Here is a 23354-nt window from a genome sequence, read left to right as displayed (position 1 = left end):
AGGTGTTTGCTTAAATTTGAGGTGGAATCTTTCGCTGTAGATAAAAGTTTTATTCCCACGCAGAGTGTACAGCGGACGCTGATGTTTTTGTCACCGTTAACTGGGTTAAACTCAAAGTAATGTCGGTACTTCCAAGCATTGAACGCTGCATAGTCTTGTTCTCTTCCGCGCTCCATGTTGTCTTCTCACGTTCAACAATACACTGACTGACGGCGCGGCACTCATACGTCATTGTCACTCGACTCGCGTCACGACACGAGAGAGTCTCACGAAACAAAATCAAGATTAAAAAATAACGCAGTAACGCAGCCTGCTAATGGGAAAGTAACAGTAATCTAATTACTGGTTTTGCAATTGTAATCCCTTACTTTACTCGTTACTTGAAAAAAGTAATCGGATTACAGTAACGCGTTACTTCTAACGCGTTACTGCCCATCACTGGTTACCAGTGCATTTTATAACAGCTAAGGGGCGTTGTTAGGCACGACGCGAAGCTGTTATAAAATGCACTGAAACCCCACTGCTTCGCGGGGGTTATTGCTTTTATAAAACAGTTACTTCATATGCATAACGTTAGCGGGATTTTATAAAATAAAACACAATAAGTTGTAATTATATTAGTACAAATATTACTCTTCCGCCAAACACACTATTTCCTCAGAATCAAGTGTGACTGAAACCGAGCACAGTTCCCAACCAACACAGATGCAGCAAAGACACAATGAAAATATGATTTAAGACTGTGGTGTTTATTTTATAAATCAACATTCATCTAATTTATACATTAACATTTAAATCGTGCAACTGTGATGACCAAATATGCTTGGAATCACGCTGAAATCTTTCCTGTCAGCATTTTTTTAAAATTTGCCACCCAGTTTTAGTTTAATTCCTTGCAGAAAAATTATCTTCTTTAAAAAAACATAAAATATCAAATGAAAGAACAGACCACAACAACAACAAAACCGTGTCATCCTACCTTCATTTGTTATCACCTCTCAAATTTTTTAGCTAAAAGCGGAAATCACATTCAGAGCCTGATCAAAACACGCTGTTTTTAGTGTTGAGTGACTGCGTCAGTGTTTAAGTTGGGTAAGATCGCCACCTAGTGGATAGCGAAAATATGAATTTGAGTAAGAAACTCCTCAGGGAGCGTTTTCTCTTTATTGATTAGATGACTCAATATTTATTGACATTTATCTGGATATCGCCATAATTGTGCAATTGTACACAAATTAAAAATATGATTAAAGACTGTGGTTTTTATTTTCATAATTCAGTATGCAGCAACAGGGGGGCAGTGATACTTATGTAATGCGGTCTGAACCGTGGGTTTACCGGGGTATTTTATCACGGCTTAGAACCCGTTTCAACCAATCAGAATGAAGAACCAGAACTGCCCGTTTTATAAAAAGCTTTTTGTGTGGTTTCATTATAGTTTTTTAATGATAATCATACTTTTACGAATTAACTTGGACTGAATTTATACAAAGTAACCAACGCATAAAATATGTACGAATTACTGTGAGATCAGGGTGGTAAGGGAACAAACAAAATAAGTGACAATTTACACGGTAAAATTTTTAATGGCAAACACTTGGCAACAATTCAAAACTGAGATATACACTTACCTGAAGTGTTTTTATTACTTGCTTTTTGTGCAAGTCAAAGGTTTAAGGTCTGACATAATAAATTCCAGGTGTTTTTGCTTTTTCAAAATAATGTTTTGTTCAAAATTGATAATAACACACATATGTGACCCTTCCTGTGAAAACCCAGCTAAAGTATTTTGTTTTTGTTATTTAATTGTCAATATTGCAGACAAGCTGAAAGGAGGTGGAAGAAGGACAAATTGCAGGTTTCTCTGGGAATTTAAGGGATAGTCTAGTAGAGTATCAGAGATCAGTAAAGGTGGCAAAGATGGACTATCTCTCGTCATAGTTCATGAACCTTAGGTGTGGTTTAAACACTATTAGCTCTGTTTTAAACCCACAAACTTTAGCCTTAACAGAGGCTTCAACTATATGTGTGAGAAGTTTTTATATTACTTTGTCAATAAAGGTAGGTAGTGTTTTAGATATTGTTCCTGCTTGGATGCTCAAGGAGGTTTTTAGCACTCTAAGACCAGGTTTATTTACGTTTTAAAAAAAATTTCTTACTTCTGGTTCTGTCCCGGATGCTTTTAAACATATAAAAAACCAAATCTCGATCCTAATGTGTTGTCGAATTTTAGACCAGTTTCACATCTGTCATTTATTTCGAAGGTGTTGAAAAAACTTGTTTTTAATCAGTTACAAGTTTTCTAAAACAGAACTCGTTTTTGAGAAACTTCAATCTGGCTTTAGATCACGTCATAGCACTGAGTCGGCACTGTTAAGGGTCCATAATGATATAGCATTGTCTGTAAATTAAGGGGATCCTGTATTGGTGCTTCTGGATTTAACAGCAGCATTTGATACAGTGGATCATTCAATCCTTTTTGCACGTCTTGAGCATTGTGTAGGCATTCACGGATATGCTCCTAACCCTCAAATGCTCCTCGTTTTCTGTTTACACTTCTGGCCCTTGTGGTCAATATGAACCCAAAATTGAAAGCATAATTGTAAAAAAATATACATTTTCAATAATACAAATAATATATTTTTTTTGTTTACTTCTCATCTATACAATAAAGCTGTGTTTTGAGAGATTTGAAGTACTTTTGTACCTGTTTACCACTAAATTCCATTGGCTTGCCTGAAAAATATATATTTTTTAATGAAAATTCACATAAATTATGATCTAAATTTGATTTAAATTGTGTTTAGATATTGATATAGGCACTAGGTGTTGAATTCAGCCATCAGTTTTTAGAAAAAAAAAACATAAAATAATTACTGTTTAAGGAATTAATAATGTCCTTAGAGACACATTAATTTTACTGGATATGGACAACTGCTCAAATCACTACTTTAGTGATACATTTTGTGAATTTATGTTTATATAAACATTAGACATTACAAATAAATATTATAGTTTTTTTTTATAGTTTTTGATGCATTTTGAAATGTCTGTTTTTACAAAATGCCACAGAAATTTGACTGAGTGTAGGTGTGTGTGTCTGTGTGTATGTGCGCGCATGTGCGTCATATAGACCCCAAGGACCGTTTGAGGGTTAAATGGTTCAGCTCCTATTTAACAAATAGGAGTTTCTTTGTCACAATGGGAGATTACTCCTCATCGTCTGCTTCCCTCTATTATTGCGATGTGCCCCAAGGTTCAATTTTGGGCCCAACCTTGTTTTCATTATATATGTTGCCAATAGGGGCTATAATAAACGAGTATAATCTGTCATTTCATTGTTATGCAGATGATCTGCAGATTTAGCTGCCCACGAAATAAAATGACAATATTGCATTAAACCGTTTGCAACATTGCATTTATCATATTAAGTTGTGGCCCGCTCTGAATTTCCTTACTTTGAGAGAAGACAAAACTGAATGCATTGTTTTCAATACAAGATGCAAGTCAATAAATTAAAAAAAAAAAATTAAGTCTGGGAGTTCTGACTTTGTTCACCAAGCAAACTATTAGAAATTTGGGTGTGATTTTCAATTGCGGCATGAAATTTGCTTAACAGATTAGCGATGTGGTAAAAATGGGCTTCTTCCAACTTTGCCTGTTGAGTAAAGTTAAGCCTTTTCTTAAAAGGCATGATTTGGAAAAGCTTTACATGCCTTTATTCGTTCGATGCTTGATTATTGCAATGCTCTCTATGTCGGCCTGAGTCAAACATCTCTTTTCTGTCTGCAACTCGTACAAAATGCTGCTGCTCGCTTTTTAACCAGTACACCTAGAAGAGCACACATTACTTCAGTCCTAGCTACTCTGCATTGGCTTCTTTTAGGATTGATTTATAGATTTTATAGTTTGTTTTTAAAGCTTTAAATGGACTAGCCCCTGAATATTTGTCTGAGCTTTAAATTCTGAGTGGGCAAGATTGTTTGTTGCGGTTTTCTGATCAACGTATGTTACAGGTCCCTAAGTCAAGGTATAAACAGTGGGGCGTTGGTGGCCTAAACTCTGGAACAAGCTCCCCCCCCTGACATGCGTACGGTAAAAGATGTTGTACTTTCTAAAACAAAACTCAAAACTTATTTGTTTAAAATAGCTTTTAATATGAAGTAGTGGTAGCAACATTTCTCATTTGTTTTGTTGGTTTTAAGTAATCATACATAGTATATTGTTGTTTTTATGCTTTATGATTTTGTTTTCTTTTTCTTTTCTACTTTTATTTGAATGTTGTGTTTGAATGTTATGTTATTTTAACCCAATATGAAGCATTTTGGACACCTGGTGGCGGCTGTAAAGTGCTATATAAATAAAGTTTGATTGATTGATTTACAGTTTTCTACAAATAAAATCGTCCAACATAATGTAAAGAACAAAAATAAAAATATATCCTTGATAAGTAAGGCCATGTCAAAGATTGATCAATGTGAAATCAAACTTTGATATTCCTTACTAGTCTGATAAAAAAATTATGAAACTTTAGCCTGGACTTCACAGACAGGGTCACATATTTAAATGATTGAAATGTATATTTTAAATAAAATATTAATTAATGTATGAACAAGTTGAAATTGCATAGTCTGTTTGTAAGTTCTACTCAGCAAACCCCTCTCTGTTCCCACCCTCCCTAAAGATTCAGTTGGTTGTTTCTGTGTATGGCCCATTGCACATAAAGGGCATCTGATGAACTTCAGTGTTGAGAGGGGCATGAGGCAGAGAGAGGGACTTGGACTGACTATCTTTTTGTAACTCCCGGCCATTTGAAGCTTTCTCGTACAATCTCAAACATCGTACAGTAGCTCAGGTAGGTCTCATATGTTTATGTACTGTAATGGGACTTTTGCATTTGTTTACATCACTTATGAAACAACACTATTATGTAACATTGTAACATTTATCATGCAGTATGCATAATGCATATCATGTTGTCATCAATAAGGATGCAAATTTGTCTGCATTTCTATCTATTGCTGAAAAGTAGTGTTTTCAGCGAGAATTTAATCTGTTTATTATTTGTATGTTTTATGAAGGGGTGTCAATGATGAACGACCAGCAATGAAAATGCACAGTGTGATTTAAGGTCTCTTTTATAACTTTCATAGTTCTTCATATTTGCTCCATAAACATGAAAGTTACAGACAAAATGAAATCATTATGGTCAAATATAAATATCAACTTTCGGTATGTGATATCTGCATGCCTGACCGTTGTCTACATCAACATGGGCACATTGTCTCTGTGCAAGTATAAAGCTTGTGTACTTAGTCAACTCTTTTTCTAGTCCAGTAGCTTCTGATGTTTGCTTTGCCCCTCCGGACTTTGAATGTGACTTTTGAGTGAAGCTCATCTCGCAGGCCCTGTTGCCTCGACAACTGAGGCAGCCGATTTATGCTGTGGTGTCATGGCAGGACTATGTCCAGCATACAGATGGACCACTCTGAACTCTCTGTGAGAATGACTGGGAGGGCAATACAGCAAAATGTTTTGAATCAGGACACAAAATGCTGCTCCAATGCCCCTGTAAATTCAGATACTAAATATACAGTCATATGCAAAAGTATTATTATAAATATTTGGGTGTTTAGATCAGCAATTTCATTTTGATCTATCAAATAACTGAAGGACACAGTAATATTTCAGTAGTGAAATAAGGTTTATTGAATTGACAGAAAATGTGCAATATGCATCAAAATGAAATTAGACAGGTGCATAAATTTGGACAAATCATCCGAAAATCATGGAAATTGTCAGGGGTGCCCAAACTTTTGCATACGACTGTAGTGTTCTGAGTTTGTCACACAACAGAAAAATGTGTTATTTACCACCCAACCAAATTCGAATGATGGAAAAACTAAGTTATCAAAATCTTGGAAAAATCAACAGCATTCTCTGCTCTCAATCTGTGGGGGCGTGTCCGCTGGCTATGCTGAAACCTCGCCCACTCGTGGGACAGTTGTAGTCTTTCTGATATTTCAAAAATACAGCTACAACCTGAATGGATTTCAATTCGCAATTGTGTTAGGATGATCTCAAGTGGGTCATTGAACCACCGTTTTAGCCTAAAAAAACACTAACTCAGAATGAAATGGTGAAAAACTGTTTAACATTCTAAGGGGCTAATCACACCAAAAACGCTTGAAAACGCAAGGCGCGATGCACTGCCTTTTTTAGAAAAAGAGCAGTGCGACGTGGCTTTTTATAAATTATATTTTATATTGCTAAGCAACCACCTAGTCTTGTCAATCAAATGTTGAAGAGCGAGCGCTCTTTTGCTGTTAACTGTCATATTAGCAGAAAATTTAAAAAGAGGGAGTTTGCTCTGACCTTGTTTGAGGGTGAGAGGTGCACAAACATGCAGGTGAGAGTGAGTGAGTGGAGTCTGGTTCTTCAAAGCAACTGTAAACTTTCCTCACCACAACATAAGGCCCGCCTCTCCCCTCATTTGATTGGACAATTGAAAGTCTCCTTCAAAATCGAGTTCTGCGGCTGGAAGCAAAAACCGCAAGGCGATCGGCGCTCATAAACAGCTCTCAAACGCTCCCTGCACATACAATATCATTCAAAAAAGGCGCCTGCAACTGCCATAAACTCTTTTGGTGTGATCGACCCCTAACTCTGCAATTCAGTACTACATAGTTAACAGTCCTTGTTGTGTGTTTCAGCATACATTTCTATTTTTAGATGCAATTTTCATGATTGCCTTTACAGGGACTTTAATTAATACTGAAATTATGAATTTGTAGTAAATAACAAATGGTGTTATTGGTCTCTTTCTAGAAATGAAGAACCATCTGCTATTGCTGTGCTTTTTGGCCCCAGCACTGGCTGCATATGTAAGTAATAAATCCAATCTAACACTCAAAAACACAACTTTAAATGATAAGTCAAACTTCCAAATGCAGTCAAACATAATCCAAAAATAAGTATCCAAAACGATTACTATACTGAAAATAAAAAACTATTTATTTCTTACCTTTTTATAAACTAAAGAGTATTTTTTTACTACAAAGAACCTTTTGAAAAAACGGAAAGGTTCTTCGTTCAGCCAAAAAAATCTTCGATAGCACCTTTTTTTTAAGAGTGTATGCCGTGTGCCATATTACATACAGGCATTGACACATTTTTCTGTTTATATAGACTCTAGACAAAACTTTTCTGGACGGTTTATATAGACGGTTTCAGCAGTAACAACATAAAGGCTTTCATGGAACGTAACTTCCGGTAAACTCCGCTAAGAATCAATAACAACAAAGTCCTTTTAGAGTAGTTTATTTCTTATAAAAAGCAAAATAAACAAGTAGATTACCTTAGTTCATAGCTAAAGCGTATAAAAAACAACACTGAGCTAACGTTGTTGTGTAAAATGTGTAGGCTTATACAATGTTAACTACAAACCGGCTGCCAAACCTCCCACCCACATAGTGGTGATTCATGATCGCCATTTCCCCCTGTCTTTAGGAAACCAAAACATTTGTTATTTTTGACCCGGTATTTGTTCCAGAGTTCATTTTAGCCACAAGTCAGACCATTAAACAAGCAAAAACCGGAAGTAAAGTTCCGACCAGATGCGTAACCGCGAAAACACACGCATGTGTGTCCGATGAAACCGTCTATAGTCTCTTAAAAATAAAGGGTTCCTGAAATGTTCTTCGTCAGGCTGTATGGTTCCATGAAGAACTTTAAACATCCACAGGATCTTTCTGCTGCAAAAAAGTGTCTGTAGACCAGGTATGGGGGCAACTTCGGTCCTGGAGGGCCGGTGTCCTGCAGAGTTTAGCTCCAACTTGCTTCTGCACACCTGCCTAAAAGTTTCTAGGTGTGTTCGACATCGGCTGTGGCTGGATGTAACCGATCGGCGAGATTAGCCGCGTGCAGGCGGGGAGGAGCTGAAAACGGAGACGTGAAGTCGGACGCGCTGTGGTTCCCGTAGTTTGCTGCATTTACGTCAGGCATGGCTGATCACGTGCCGTTTGCTTGCTTAATCGCATTAAATATAATTTGTAAGATGTAAACTACATAAAAAGTGAATTATACTGTTTTGAATGTCCGTGTATGAGCATGAGTGGAACTGAGGAGGCTTACAGCATCTGTTTTTACAAGAATAAAGTTCAACATAAGCATATATTATTTAAATACCAATGTAGTGGGGTCTACGTTTTTTATCCATTTTATTTTGATGAAGATGACACAATATAACATCGCGACTACATGAAAATAGCTTTAACTGTTATAAAAATACAGATTTGTGAGCATTTGTGGAACTGAGGGCGTGAAAATAAACACGAAATACACTTGATTGTTGTCATGTGGTGAATCCGACCAATCGTGAAACAGCTGTGTCGTCATTACAGCCGTGCAGCTCCTCTTCGCGAACTGCACTGGCTAACTCAGGCGGCTGATCTCGAACCGCTCTCGCGGTACTTAAAAACCATATGACACAGTCACGTGCCTGCAGCGCCAGCTTAAGTCGGACAAAGTTACTAACCGGAATGCACTGCTTCAAGTCAGCCGCCGATCGGTCTGCGCAGCGCCGCATGAAGTCGAACACACCTTCTATTATGCCTAGTAAGACCTTAATTGGCTGCTTCAGGTGTGTTTAATTATAGTTGGAGCTAAACAGGACACCGGCCCTCCAGGACAGAAGTTGCCCATCCCTGCTATAGACTACACAAGGCTAAGGGGGCGTGCACACCAAAGCATTTACGCCAGCGTATGTTTTCAATTGTTTTCAATTGAAGTGCCGCACATTTCAAAAATGGCAGCAGCTGGCAGGTTTTTCCACGCTCAGCGCTGAGTGCCAAGTTGAAAAATGTTCAACTTTTGGCGAAACGCTCAGGTCGTCAATGTCACTTATATATTCAAATAATTCTAGTGGGCCTCCAGTTATATGACATTTTATAAAATACATTTAGTTATCATAAATTTTGTGCAAAATTTTTAAGAACCATTGATTTAATGTATACATATTTGTACAGGTTTTATTCTGAGAGTGTAAGACCAGGGTCAACAAACAGGCTTTGTTAATTCCAAACACTGTTATTATTACATTTCCTGGTACTGAATTGAAAAAGGGGTAAACTCACTTTTAAATAGATTAGTGCTGGGCAGTAAATCAATGTCACAGTCCTATAGCGTGTAAGGAGGTAATTGTGTAGCTTTAAAATACTAAATGCCTCCCTTAAAGCAGTGACTAAATCAAACATAGATAATGTAGTGTAAATTCTGGACTCAACATTAGTTTCTCATCAGGCTATAAAAGTAATACAATACATCACCGACTGACAGCCAGGAAATTACAACATCATGAGCGGTTAGCCAGATAACCTCAAACTACTAGCTTGGAAAGAGATTACAACCAGCAATGTATCTGGGACAGACAAACTTGCAGCTGTAGGAAGATTGTTGAGTAATTCTCCTTTATCTCAGAGGTTGTATCATTCAGGGGTGGTTTCCTGGACAAGGATTAGCTTAAGCCAGGACTAGACCTTCATTTAATTAGGAAATATAACTAGTTTTAACAAACACGCCTTACTAAAAACATTACTTGTGTTCATTTTGTGGCAAAACAAAGGGCACTGATGCATTTTAAGATATGTCAGTGCAAGCTGCTTTCAGTTTGGACGGCTCTTACATTTATTTTAGTCTAGGACTAGTCTAATCCCTGTCCGGGAAACCACCCCACAGTAAAGTACTACATATTAAGTGTGCATATGACACATTTAAAATGCAGAGCTTTAGTAACATGTTTTCCTAGTCTGGCAAGAAATGTTTGACTTCATTGTCATTGTGAACCAAAACAAAAAGTTGTTTCCTGTACTCTATTTATTTGTTTTTCACTTCCTTGTCAAGGTACACAGTAAACCTCATGACAAAAATCAGCATTTTTCCAAACACAACGACACTCCAGAAAAGCAGGTAATTAAATAAATGTGCGATCTGTCATTGTTTACATTTTATTTTTAAATAAACAACTCATGACAGCTACAGTACACAATATTAAAACATAAGACTTCCTCGAATTGTATCCAAAGTTGTGTATTTAATCAACACATTATTTTATCAGTATGTATGTTCCTTAAAGGGATACCCTGCTGAAAAAAACAGCATCAACCCAGCATGGACCAGAATGGGAATTATGCTGGTCTATGCTGGTTTAGCTGGTGGTCCTAGCATACCAGCACCAAAACACAACATATGCTGGTATGACCAGCATGGAATGCTGGTGCTAATGCTGGTTTAGCTGGTGCTAATGCTGGTTTGGTGCTGGTTTAGCTGGTGCTAATGCTGGTGCTGATGCTGGTTTGATGCTGGTTTAGCTGGTGTTCACTAGCAAACCAGCACCAAAACTAGGGATGCACCGAATTCAGGATTCGGATTCGGCCGAATACTGGGCTTTTTGACGGGGTCGGGTTCGGCCGAATCCTAGATTTTTTTTCCACCGAACCCTAGGCTTGCGCTACGCTGGTCGACGTCACGCGGCCGTTGATTACACACATCGGGTGCTGACGTGGAGATGAGCTTTTTCTTTCGGTGAGCCTTAGGGGCTGGACACACCAAAACTTTTAAACACGGCTGAAAACGCCTTGAGGACGCCAAATGCCAGCTGTTTTTCAGCTGAGCGCTTGGTCGCAGTGATGCTTCAGCTGTGAGCCGGTTGGTTGCTGTGGTAATGTCCCGCCACTCCTCCACTGTAATTGGACGGCCGTGTGAAGACTGTGACATTGACGAACGGAGCGTCTAACTCAAAGTATATAGTTTTCAGCGCGGAGCTGCTTGGTTATTGGAAAAACGAGGGTGTCGCAACGCATCGCTTTTATTATGCATAGGATTATGGTAATTGTCAAAATAGTTTAACAACTTGTCATCCTGGCATAATGTACAGTTAAAATTAAATAAAATGAAAAATACACTGCTGTGGACGTTGTTTACTTCATTAATGTGCCTTACTGTGTTAATGGAATAAGGATGCGAGTAGGATTCGGTATTCGGTTTCGGATTCGGCCGAATCTTAAACGGTGGATTCGGGATTCGGCCGAACCTAAAAAATATGGATTCGGTGCATCCCTAACCAAAACACAACATATGCTGGTCTTGCTGGTATGCTGGTTTTTTCAGCAGGGTAGTTCACCCAAAAAAGTAAATTCTGTCATCATTTACTCACCCTCGTGTTGTTACAAACCTGTATAAATTTCTTTGTTCTGATGAACACAAAGGAAGATATTTTGAGAAATGTTTGTAATGAAACCGTTTGTGGACCCCATTCCTTTCAACAGTAGGAAAAAATAATACTATGGAATAAAATGTGGTCTATGATTGGTTTGGTTAAAAAAAATCTCAAAATATCTTCCTTTGTGTTCATCAGAATAACGAAATTTATACAGGTTTGTAACAACATGAGAGTGAGTGATGACAAAATTTTTTATTTTTGGATAACTATCCCTTTAAAAATCGAACCCATCACATATTGTGCTGCTAGCACAATGCTCTACCAATTGAGCTAAAACCAAGATCTATAAATATAGGGGCGGTTTTCCGGACAGAGATTAGTTTAAGCCAGAACTAGGTCTTAGTTTAATTAGAAAATATAACAAATTTTAACAAACATGCCTTACTAAAAGCATTACTTGTGTGCATTTTAAGGCAAAACAAAGGGCACTGATGTATTTTAAGATATATATACATATGTCAGTGCAAGTTGTTGTCAGTTTGGACAGCTCTTACATTTATTTTAGTCTACGACTAGTCTAATCCCTGTCCGGGAAACCACCCCTTAAAGTTTGTTTGTTTCACAAAACAGGTTTTCTCTTTCTGTTGGCCAAATATATTTTTTATAAAGTTACCTTTTACTATTCTTTTTAAAGCACAACCCACAGTTAATGAAGCTTAATGAGAGTAAAAGTGGAGTTCTTCCCACGTTTCTGCCTTTTGAGTCCAGCACTCAGGACGCGGAAGATGAGGACGTGAGTGAGGAGAAAGAGAGCCATGGGGAGCTGAAGCAGGCAATGCCAAAAGAACTCAAAGTCTCAGAGGAAGGTAAGGGCAATAGCCCTCTGCTCCTCAGTGAGGAGGCATTAACTCAGCTCCTGCGGGACTCTGAGGAAGCAGGAGAACCTGTTGAAGATGACCATCCAAGTGGGAAATCAGAAAATCAGAAGGAGACACAGGAAGAGAATGAGGAACGTGGGGAGTCCACAAATAAAAAAATAGCAGACAACAATGAAGGTGAAAATAAGGAAGAGGATGGGACGGAGATTGATAGCAGCACAGAGTCAGAGATCCCAATCGATTTAGACTATGCATCTGATAGTGATGTCTCAAAACCATTGCCCATTAAGCTCGAGGAGGCCAAACAGGTAGAAAAAACAGAAGATGTGATCCCCACAGCCATGGACTATGATTCCCAACAATCCAGCGGCTCTGAAAACTCCAAAGAGGACATTTTAGAGGAACAATCTGAGCAGGAAGTGTCAGAGGAAAAACAACAAACACTGGATGAGCTGATAGAGCCACTTCAAGATTCTGAAAATGACAAAAACAATGTGGGTGAAAACAAACCAGGTGAAGATCAGGAAAAGCTGGAGCGTGAAAAGGACATCAGTCATTCTGAAAGTATTCCTTCCAGTGCCAAGATGGCAAATAAGGAGAGTAGTCACGGAAAAAGCAAAGGGAAGAAGCAGCGGAAGAAGCAGGAGCGTGTGAAGGATATGCAGAATGACCAGGCCAGTACAATGGAAGCTAATAATGAAGATGCTCCGAGGAAACATCACGAGAAAGATGTGCACCCCACTGAAAATTCAGCGCCGAAACCAAGAAAGAACAACGGGAAACGGGTATGGATTTGCAAGATTTTCTCTTTAAACACGGGCGCCAGTTCATTGAAAAGCTGAATTTGCATGTGATGTGTAGTGCAAAATCTTGTTTATAAAAACACCCTTCATTTAGTTTAACCAGGCAGTAAATGCACTGGTAAAGCACTGAAAAATATGCACACTGTGCCTTATACAGTAGAACAGTTTTGTGAAATGTTTATACAATTTCCTAGTGAATCAATTAATAAAACAACAGACTGAATGGCCCCTAAAAAGTGCATAACTGAAACACACTCCTATGACAATAAACTAAATGATGCTTAGTTTTAGAGTGGATTAGGAGGAATTCATTATCAAAGAAAGATTAATGTGTTTGGCTGTGCCTTTTTACAGGCTCACTTGGTTGGGATGAATCCGGTACAGATTAAGGCCTCTATGGAGCTGTATCCTGACATAAGACCCACCCATCGACCCGGCGGACAGGAGGTGCCCGTTGGTGAGTGTTATTTTAGTACTGTATCTCCACAGCCCTGAATTCCTATTGGAATTCTGCTGAGCAGAGTTTTTCCAAACTATTGACCTAACCTGGATTAAGAAGTCAATGGTAGCCTTAGTTTGTGGTTTGTGCAACAGAACCAAAGGAATGTTGGCACTTTTACAGAGAAGTTCATTATTAGTTATTAGTCTATTTTATAGCATTCAGTTTGAGGATACAGTATTTGAGTACATGAGCTATATATTAAGGCTAAAATTGCCTATGGCACATGTTTACAATTTTCCCTTACTTTTTTTTGCCTGAATGTATTAATTATGGAATCACAGAAAACAATGCATTGTGTTTTTATTTCAGTCCCTCCAGAAAAACGCGATTACGCGATCGCATGATTTAACGCATAATCAGTCAAAGTCCGCATATTTATGCAGGGCTTGCATGATTTCATAATTCCCTCATTTTCGTAGCAAAAATCACATATATCTATAGCAGAAAGTTGAAAAATGTTGCATTTACCTCACACAAGCACAGCCATGTCTCCAGTTGCCATGGGAACGTTATGAAGTGACAGGATCATGTGACGTGAACATCATTGAAAAGCAGCAAAAGCTGAAAACAGTTTTGGCAAGTTCCCGCAGTTTTGGCAAGTTCCCGCAGTTTTGGCAAGTTCCCGCAGTTTTGGCAAGTTCCCGCAATTTCATCGCATAAAATTGCATAAATATCCCGCATATTCCATCGCATTTTTTAAGAAAACGTGCCGCAAGATCAAGGATTTTTGCCCGCAACAATCACAAAAAACTCCCCGTTTTTCTGGAAGGACTGATTATTGGATATATTTTGCTACAAAATGGTGAAAAAAAAGACAAATGTATTAAGTAGGCTAAGTCAGGGGTAAATTGCCCAACATGACATCAGTGTCTACCACACCATTAGTGGTACTTTTAGCAACTAATAAATATGATGTCATCACTAATGGGCAGGGCCTTAGCAGATATTCTTTCCTTGTTTGTTCTAGCCCTTTGTGAAAACTTTCGCTGTAAACGAGGAAAGACATGCATAATAAACGACGAGAACAAGCCAGTTTGTGTGTGTCAGGAGCCTTCGGCATGTTCTCCCAGTATGAATGAATTTGACCATGTAAGTATTTGTTTATTTGCATGTAACTGACTGATGTTTTGTTAAAATATATTAAGAAATAAATTAACTTAGTACAGGGCAGTAATATTATATACTTTTATACAGCGGTTTGTGGAAATATCTGTGCAGAAGTGCAGCTTAATATTAAAACATTAGTTAATGAAAAAATATTTGAATAACAAGTTGCTGATCATGTGGTATTTTTATTGTAGGTGTGTGGAACTGACAATAAGACATACGACACATCTTGTCAGCTCTTTGCCACCAAGTGTGGTCTTGAGGGGACCAAAATGGGCCACAGACTTCACCTGGACTACACTGGACCATGCAAATGTAGGGAACATGTCGGAAATGCTTATTTAACTTAATTTGGCAACTCAATAAGAACATATACAGTGGAGTCACTATTTTTTAATAAATATATGTCTAAAGGTGCTATTGACATGAAATTTTTTACCAAATGTTGGTAACAACCCATGCAATCCATACAAAGAATTGCAAGAAATCAAAAAATAAATGTCCAAAAATGAAGTTATGTGTAATAATGTAAAATTAGGAGAAAGTAGTGGACCCCCGAAGAAAAGGAGATGCGAAAAGGCATGGAAAGCCAAGATAGTCGGTAATAAAAAAGCAATCATGCCCCTTGTCAGTGTAAATAATAACAGCTGGTTCAGTCCTAATGGATAATCTATGATGGGTAAACCCAAACGCCCAGCAGGGAAACTCTCAATTGGCTTCAGAGAAAAAAATAAAGCTGCTACAGTGGCCCAGCTAATCACCTGAATTAAATCCAATTGAAAATCTATGGAAGAGCCTTCAAGGTTTAAAGACGGTTTGTATGGAAGATAGGGTCACAACTGAGCAATGCATGCAACTACTTTCTTCATACAGGCGTCATATTGAAGCTTTCATGACCAACAAAGACTTTTGTACAAAGTATTAAATAGATTTCAGTAAGCGTGTTCAATACTTTTTCCCTGTGTCATTTTATATTATTACACATAAGTTCATTTATGGACATCTATGGTTCGTTTTCTTTAACTCTTTCTCTGCCATTGAATTATCCTGTCAATTAAGAGAACAAAAACTGTTCACTGTAAAAAAATACTTTGCTGCCTTATTTTTTGTTAAATCAACTCAGATTTACAAGTCATGTCAACAGAGATGAGTTGTCACAACTTATAAAATATAGTTGAGAAAAGTCATAACAACTCACCTTTAGTTATACCAACTCATCTCTAGTCAAGATAAATAATAGTAAGTTGAAATGGCCTGTAAATCCGAGTTGATTCGGCAAAAAATGTTAAGGCAGTAAAGTATTTTTTACAGTGTGATGAAGTTTTTGTTAATCTGTAATACTGCAATTATCCACTAGATGGCGATTACCCAATTTAAACAATAAACTGAAGCAATTCTGAATCTGATCTCTAACAATATTCCTTCACAAAAATGCAATTATTTTAGTTTTTTTGCAAATAAGAAAAAAATTGCCCATATTTAAAAGTTTATAAGCAGAGAAAAAATATATAGGATTAAAAAAAAATCCCGTTTTGTTTGTTTGTTTATAGTTTGTTTGAAAGCAGGAGGGCCTGTTCTTTCATTTGACATATTTGTATGTTTATATATTTTTAGAAGAAAATTTTCCTGAAAGGTATTTTGTGAAACTTTTGTGAAAATCACAAAAAATGCTTACGGCCAACTTTTAAAAAAATGGCTGGCGGGGAATGAGTTAAATATGTGGATTGCACGGGTTGATACCAACATCTGGTGAAAATGTCATGTCAATAGCATCTTTAGAAATATGTGCAATACTTATTTTACCTGCTGTATATGACATGAGCTGTAGTGAGATACCAGGTATACACCAGCTGATATACTAGTCATAATTTGAGTGGTCAATCTGCATTTGAAAGGGTTTTCAATGAAGTTGAATTACTCTAGATCAATAATTTTAGCAAATTCAATTTTAATCATATAAAATGTATTTTCCTAACCACAAAATTGTGGCCAGTGCAAATGTTGAGTGGCTAGTAATTTTGGAAAACCACTAGCCACTGTGGCTGGCAAGCAAAAAAGTTAATGTCAAGCCGTGTGTACAAAGAACATTATTAGCATAACTTCCTGTTATGTCCAGGATTTTTAAATGAATCATAGATCTGCACAGTTGTCTTGACTGTGTCAGAGTAAATATTTTTAAAGAGTGACTTCATATACAGTCACGAAGGTCGCAAATTTGATGAGCAAGCACTCAAAGATTACAAAAGATTAGATCCTTCAGACATAAACACACTCATCGGATATTATTCATCGTGTTCTGTGATATGACAGCAATTTTAGCAAAAATTCCTTTTGGTTTTGTCTGGCAGTTATTGCGCCATGTCTAGAGACCGAGCTTGTTCAGTTCCCTCTGCGCATGCGGGATTGGCTGAAGAATGTACTTCTGCAGCTATATGAACACGACTCCATGTCTCCTGGCTTTCTCACACCTAAACAAAGAATCAAGGTAAAATTTATTACTAAACTGGAGACAAGAGTGAAAAAAAGTAAAAAACACAATGTCGTTACTTCAGAAGGCTAGAGAAATAAATGAGGAGCTCAGATGCAAAACCGCCAAATGCCACCTTCATCAAAAATATAGATAATGATATTGACCGAATGTTCTCAGCATGTATTATACATTTATTAAATACCTTCGCTTCAAATTCCCTTAATTTTTGTCTCAGGCCATTCAGAAATACCGGTTGGTTGGCAGAATCCAATAAATGCCACATAGTTTTTTCAGTAAAGTCCACAAAAGAAGAACTGGATGAAGGACGGTGCACGAAGCAGCCGTGGATCACATCCAAACTTGAGTCTCTTGTGAAAACTTGGATCTGAATACAAAATAATTTGGTAGTCATTTGGATCACAGCGCCAACATGTGTGGTTTAGTTTCTTCATTTTTACATTCTGACTTTTATTATTTGCAGTTCTAGTTGCATCTTTAGTGATTTTGCAACTGTGTACTATGTCTTGTCCATATAAGTGGATTTTTTTTACAAGTGGAGGTTTTTGCCAAAAAACCTGCATGCACTTAAAGGGTTTTGCAGCAAAAGACAGCCACATTCGTTAAGTAGCAATAAAATGCCTAAAGTGATTAAAAGTATTTGTTAAAATAAGGCATTACTGACTAATAACTTTTTCATTGCCATTAAAGTGAAATTAAAATCTGATAAACATAAGAGTCGAGAAAACTGTCAAAAATGTCAGGTGCACCGGTTTTGCATCTAAACTCTTCATCTCTTGATTGCTTCACAAACATCAAATAGATGGTACCTGTTCAATTGATAGAGGATTGCATTACCAGCACAAAGGTCAGGGGTTTGAGTCACAAGAAACAGAAATTTTGATAAAATGTACCTCATTTTAATCACTTCTGTCAAGTGTCTGCCAAAATGCATAAACGTAGCTAATGAATCTAAATCTGCTTGACAGGTTCAGAAGATCTTTGAAGGTGAAAGGCGTCTTCACGCGGGTGATCATCCCATTGAGCTTCTACTGAAGGACTTTGAGAAAAACTACAACATGTACATTTATCCAGTGCACTGGCAGTTTGCACAAATGGATCAACATCCTTCCGACAGGTGGGATCTGTGTATATTGTTCCCCTGGAAATATTTGAAAATTTATTCTTAACTTTTGCCTTGCTTGCAAATATTTTAACTCGCAAAAGTCTGAACTGGCAGTAGCAGACTCAGTTAATTCAACTTTGCAGCTAGTTTTGCCAAGTTTCAGATTTTTTGATTGAAGTCACCAACCTCAATTTGACCAATAAGACCTTGAGGGATGGATAGATCTGAAATGATTGATATATCACAATAATAGCCAATTCCAAAGATTTAATGCCAGATCCAGTGATATGTTCTTCCTCGAAAGCAATTGCTTTTTTGAGTGTTGTGTACACGAGACAGTCAGTGAAAGGTCTATGGGCAGTTTGTGGGCAAGCTGTCTGAGACTGAAGCTATTCTAACCCTCACTTATTCATAGAGGAGTTTAAGAAGTATATTTAGGATGTGGTTGAGGGACATTTCCAGCAAAAAAACAGACTCTGTGCCAATATTCAGAGGTTCATAGACACTGTTTAGGGTATCACACTGTTTTTTTTTAAACAAAAGTTTAGGGTCACTTGACTGGAATGTTTTTAAGATCTTATAAAAACATTCTGATCTGAATGTCACGCAGAGAAATATAAAATTGTGCCAACAATTACTTTATTTCAAAACAATTCCTTCAACACTGTTTAAAAAGCATTCCAGGGGTAGACCTCAAAAAGATGGTTGATAAAATAAGAACATTATTGCAAATCCTAGACAAAGAGTGGTAATGTTAAAGATGCTAAAAATAACAATATTTGATTTTTATTTTGTTATAACATAATAGTCCTGTAGTTTCTAAACAGGTTTCCCAAACACTCTTGTCTTTCTAGGCAATCTTGAATGACCTATTGTTGTTTATGGGTCATACAAACAAAGAAAGCAATGTTGAAAGCACAGCAGAGCGATATTTACACTTTTATAGAGAAACCAACCTGCAAATGGCTTATACAGGAAATGTCTTTGCAGATTAAATCAAGAAACAACTTTCCCAAGCTTCCCAAACAGTCTATAGCATTTTCTCTTATAAGATATAAATTATTCAACCTAATATCACGCAAATACGTGACTATTTCACGTATGGACCAACGTGAAAATTTCATGTTTTGCCGCGTTTGAACGTGAGCATGTCACGTTTTCTGTTTGTGTCGCTGTCACGTTTTGGTTGCTCAGCTTTTTTGTCCTAATTTCTTGCCATTGTCGCTTCGGTTTAGGGTTAGATTTACATAAAATGACATCCTTACCTAAACAAACTCTAACCCCAACGTCAGGCGACCATTGGTTAAAGTTTAGAAAATATAAAAGAATAAGTCTTGTATCTTTTTATTTATAAACCAATACTTAAAGTGACAAATACTTAAAGTGACATATAACGCAAGCACCAAATCTAACCCTAAACCGAAGCGAAAATGGTTTGAAAATAGGACAAAAAAGTTGAGTAACCAATACGTGACAGTAACACAAACAGAAAAACGTGACATGCTCACGTTCAAACGCGGCAAAACGTGACATTTTCACGTTGGTCCATACGTGAAATAGTCACGTATTTACGTGATATAGGGTTGAATTATTATATATAAAAATTGCTAGATATTTAAATCATAGTTTTTTCATTATACACAATATTCCAGGTTCCTCTCTCATTCCGAGTTGGCTCCTCTGCGCGTTCCTCTAGTACCCATTGAGCACTGCACCTCAGTCTTTTTCCAAAAATGTGACGATGACAAGGACAAGCTAGTCTCCTTCAGGGAGTGGTGCAGCTGCTTTGGCATTAAGGAAGGTAAGCGTTTTCTGAAGGTCTCATTCAGACGGTTCAAAGTTGCCAGGAAATGTATTATTCATTGAAGAAATAGACTTTAAATAAATAAAAACTTAATAAACAACCCCGGCAAGTCTTTCAACCTTCATCCCTTTATTACTACAGAGGATATGGACTCCAATCTGCTTTTCTGAACTTTTCTCGAGGGCCTTAACAAGCATCTTTGAGTGACTGGAAGAAACAAATAGGTTGGTTGAGTCTTTATTGCAGGAGGCAGAGGTTTATTAAGTAAGACGATACTGTTTTCGTATTCATGTGTTAATCAAGGTGAAGGACAAGGATGTCTAAGATCATTTATGTTGTTTAAAGAGTAACTAAACCCTTAACCAACTTTTTTTAGTTAATGATCTGTAAGAATGATGCTTTATTAGTGCTGTTCATTGATTTTAGTAAGTTTTTTGACATTTGGATATAAAGTGTTTCAATACTACAATATATGGTGTAAAAACGTCTGAGTGCTGCCCTCTTCAGGTTGAACGGTGGCTACTACAGTTGAATTTTCCTATTGGATGTTGGGTCCAAAAAGTTACTCGTGACGTAAGCAGGTTCAAGCTCACCACGCCCTTGTTACGATCTCACCACATGCTTGGTACGAGCTTAGTTCGTCCCCTCTATCTCCGTTGGGATCTGCCCACTTTTCTTGCATTTTTCAAATATTGCCAGTGGGTGGAGTCAGGCTCTGAACAGGGGTTTAGTTACGCTTTAATGCATTACATGCATTGCATATGCCTATTAAATAGCCTACATTCTGAGTAGTTTGTAAAGTATTAACTATATTGTTATAGTTTTAGGATTTTTGTATGTTTTCCAGTGGGGGAAGTGTTTACACAGTACATTATTATAGAGGTTGGAAAACAATTTATAATTTCTCATGTGTCTTTGTTGCAGAATGACAAGCTTACATATTTATTTCAAGTTTTGTTAATAGTTAAAAGCATAAATCTGGATTTTTTTTCCATGAACATGTTTTCTGTATGTTACTGTGAAACACTTATAACTCTTATTTTTATTAACACCTGTATTAAAGCTCAATTTCAATATGCTTTACATGTTTGATGTCCTCTTTCTATCACATGCATTAGTAATACTGTGTTATAAACCATTTTAGTGCTTTATGTGACAGGAAGGAATAGTCTACTATTGTGAATATATAAAATATGTAAATGTGGAAGCTTCACATTTTTAAGGCAGACAGTAGATGTTACTTTTGCAGATATAGAAATACATGCTGGATATACAGTCAATAAATAGTCATTATTAGCTAATATAACAACTTAATATAAGATGTTTACTATTTTGTTGTGATGTGTAGGCTATAACCACTGCAGTTGAAAGACAAATAGGCTACAAAGTCAATAAAAAGAGTCATCTGCTATCTGGACTGCATCTGTGTATCATAATTCAATGTTACTGCTGGGAGCAGTAAAGAATGAACACTTTATAATGAACACAGACACAGTTTGTATGTATATATACGCTCACCTAAAGGATTATAAGGAACATCATACTAATACTGTTTTTGACCCCCTTTCGCCTTCAGAACTGCCTTAATTCTACATGGCATTAATTCAACAAGGTGCTGAAAGAATTCTTTAGAAATGTAGGGCCATATTGATATGATAGCATCTTGCAGTTAATGCAGATTTGTGGGATGCACATCCAGGGCCAAAGCTCCCGTTCCACAACATCCCAAAGATGCTCTATTAGGTTGAGATCTGGTGACTGTGGGGGCCATTTTAGTACAGTGATTGTTATGTTCAAGAAACCAATTTGAAATGATTCAAGCTTTGTGACATGGTGCATTATCCTGCTGGAAGTAGCCATCAGAGGATGTGTACATGGTGGTCATAAAGGAATGGTCAGAAACAATGCTTAGGTAGGCGGTGGCATTTAAACGATGCCCAATTGGCACTAAGGGGCCTAAAGTGTGCCAAGAAAACATCCCCCACACCATTACACCACTACCACTAGCCTGCACAGTGGTAACAAGGCATAATGGATCCATGTTCTCATTCTGTTTACGCCAAATTCTGACTCTACCATCTGAATGTCTCAACAGAAATCGAGACTCATCAGACCAGGCAACATTTTTCCAGTCTTCAACTGTCCAATTTTGGCGAGCTCGTGTAAATTCTAGCCTCTTTTTCCTATTTGTAGTGGAGATGAGTGGTACCCGGGTCTTTTGATGCTGTATCCCATCCGCCTCAAGGTTGTGCGTGTTGTAGCTTCACAAATGCTTTGCTGCATACCTCGGTTGTAACGAGTGGTTATTTCAGTCAAAGTTGCTCTTCTATCAGCTTGAATCAGTCGGCCCATTCTCCTCTGACCTCTAGCATCATCAAGGCATTTTCGCCTACAGGACTGCTGCATACTGGATGTTTTTCCCTTCTCACAGAATTCTTTGTAAACTCTAGAAATGGTTGTGTGTGAATATCCCAGTAACTGAGCAGATTGTGAAATACTCAGACCGGCCCGTCTGGCACCAACAACCACGCCACACTCAAAATTGCTTAAATCACCTTTTTTTTCCCATTCTGACATTCAGTTTGGAGTTCAGGAGATTGTCTTGACCAGGACCACACCCCTAAATGCATTGAAGCAACTGCCATGTGATTGGTTCATTATATAATTGCATTAATGAAAAATTGAACAGGTTTTATATATACAGTATAGGTTAAATATGATTCATTTGTTAATGCAAAGTTGATTGAACAAAAAATTTTAAGGCAGCAAATAATTTTTTACAGTGTACAGTATTTCAAACGATCTCTTAATAACTAGGCATTCTTGCTGTTATTAATATTATTGATAGATTTTTCACATATTATTTATGGTTAGATTAGCATCATTTGAAAAACATAAAAATGTGAATATTTTAAAAATGATAACAAGTACAACCCCTCAAAATCTTTTAAATATACCACTGACACATGCTTACAGCTTCCATTTATTTATTTATTTTATTTATTTATTTTTTTGAGAAGAGGATGATCATAAAAGCTCAACAGTTTAATAGCGCTAAGCTTCACTTCACTTATTCTGAACTAAAATAAAAACAGGATTCAGTGTCAGGTTATTTCCTTGTCACTGCAATCTCTTTGTTTTTCTTATCTTCTCCATCACTGGGGCTTTATCTTATTTCCTTTATCTCTATGTATGCCTAATTACAATATCAAGATTTATTTTACAAATAGAATACCAAATGCATTATGTAAACACACTAAATGGAAAAAAGTTTTGGGAAGCCCACTTCTAATGAACATGTTGACTACTTCAATCATTTCAGTAAGCACAAATCTTAATGCTAATAGCATATAATGATATTCTAGAGAACTGGGTGCTTCAAATTTTATAGAAACAATTTGGGCTGAGCACCTTTTGTTTTCCAATAAGGTAATGCCCCTGGTAAGCAG

General features: G+C 37.1%; 1 protein-coding gene across 3 annotated transcripts; it reads left to right on the top strand.

Moving 5' to 3' along the window:
* The first annotated feature begins 4725 nt into the window (after positions 1-4725).
* Positions 4726-20988, top strand: sparcl1 (SPARC-like 1). Of its 3 annotated transcripts, none has more exons than XM_055205087.2 (11): positions 4726-4855; positions 6829-6884; positions 9901-9966; positions 11913-12881; positions 13254-13356; positions 14369-14490; positions 14703-14823; positions 16857-16993; positions 17965-18113; positions 19754-19902; positions 20047-20988. In XM_055205087.2, the coding sequence occupies exons 2-11, from the start codon at positions 6831-6833 to the stop codon at positions 20073-20075; spliced, it is 1899 nt and encodes a 632-aa protein (XP_055061062.2). In that variant the 5' UTR covers positions 4726-4855; positions 6829-6830; the 3' UTR covers positions 20076-20988. The 3 variants fall into 3 exon arrangements, with proteins under 3 accessions (XP_055061062.2, XP_073718972.1, XP_073718977.1); XM_073862871.1 differs by lacking the exon at positions 4726-4855 and adding an exon at positions 5066-5131; XM_073862876.1 differs by lacking the exon at positions 4726-4855 and adding an exon at positions 5309-5499.
* Positions 20989-23354: the final 2366 nt, after the last annotated feature.

The sequence above is a fragment of the Misgurnus anguillicaudatus genome, chromosome 3 (assembly GCF_027580225.2).
Source record: "Misgurnus anguillicaudatus chromosome 3, ASM2758022v2, whole genome shotgun sequence".
NCBI lineage: Eukaryota > Metazoa > Chordata > Actinopteri > Cypriniformes > Cobitidae > Misgurnus > Misgurnus anguillicaudatus.
This window is presented reverse-complemented; position numbering and strand designations above follow the sequence as displayed.

Excerpts from the sequence above, each read along its gene's own strand:
- sparcl1 (XM_055205087.2), top strand. The coding sequence starts at position 6,831 with ATGAAGAACCATCTGCTATTGCTGTGCTTTTTGGCCCCAGCACTGGCT. Across the intron at positions 12,882-13,253 it reads GAAAGAACAACGGGAAACGG|GCTCACTTGGTTGGGATGAA; the intron begins GTATGGATTTGC and ends GCCTTTTTACAG. Across the intron at positions 14,491-14,702 it reads GTATGAATGAATTTGACCAT|GTGTGTGGAACTGACAATAA; the intron begins GTAAGTATTTGT and ends TTTTTATTGTAG.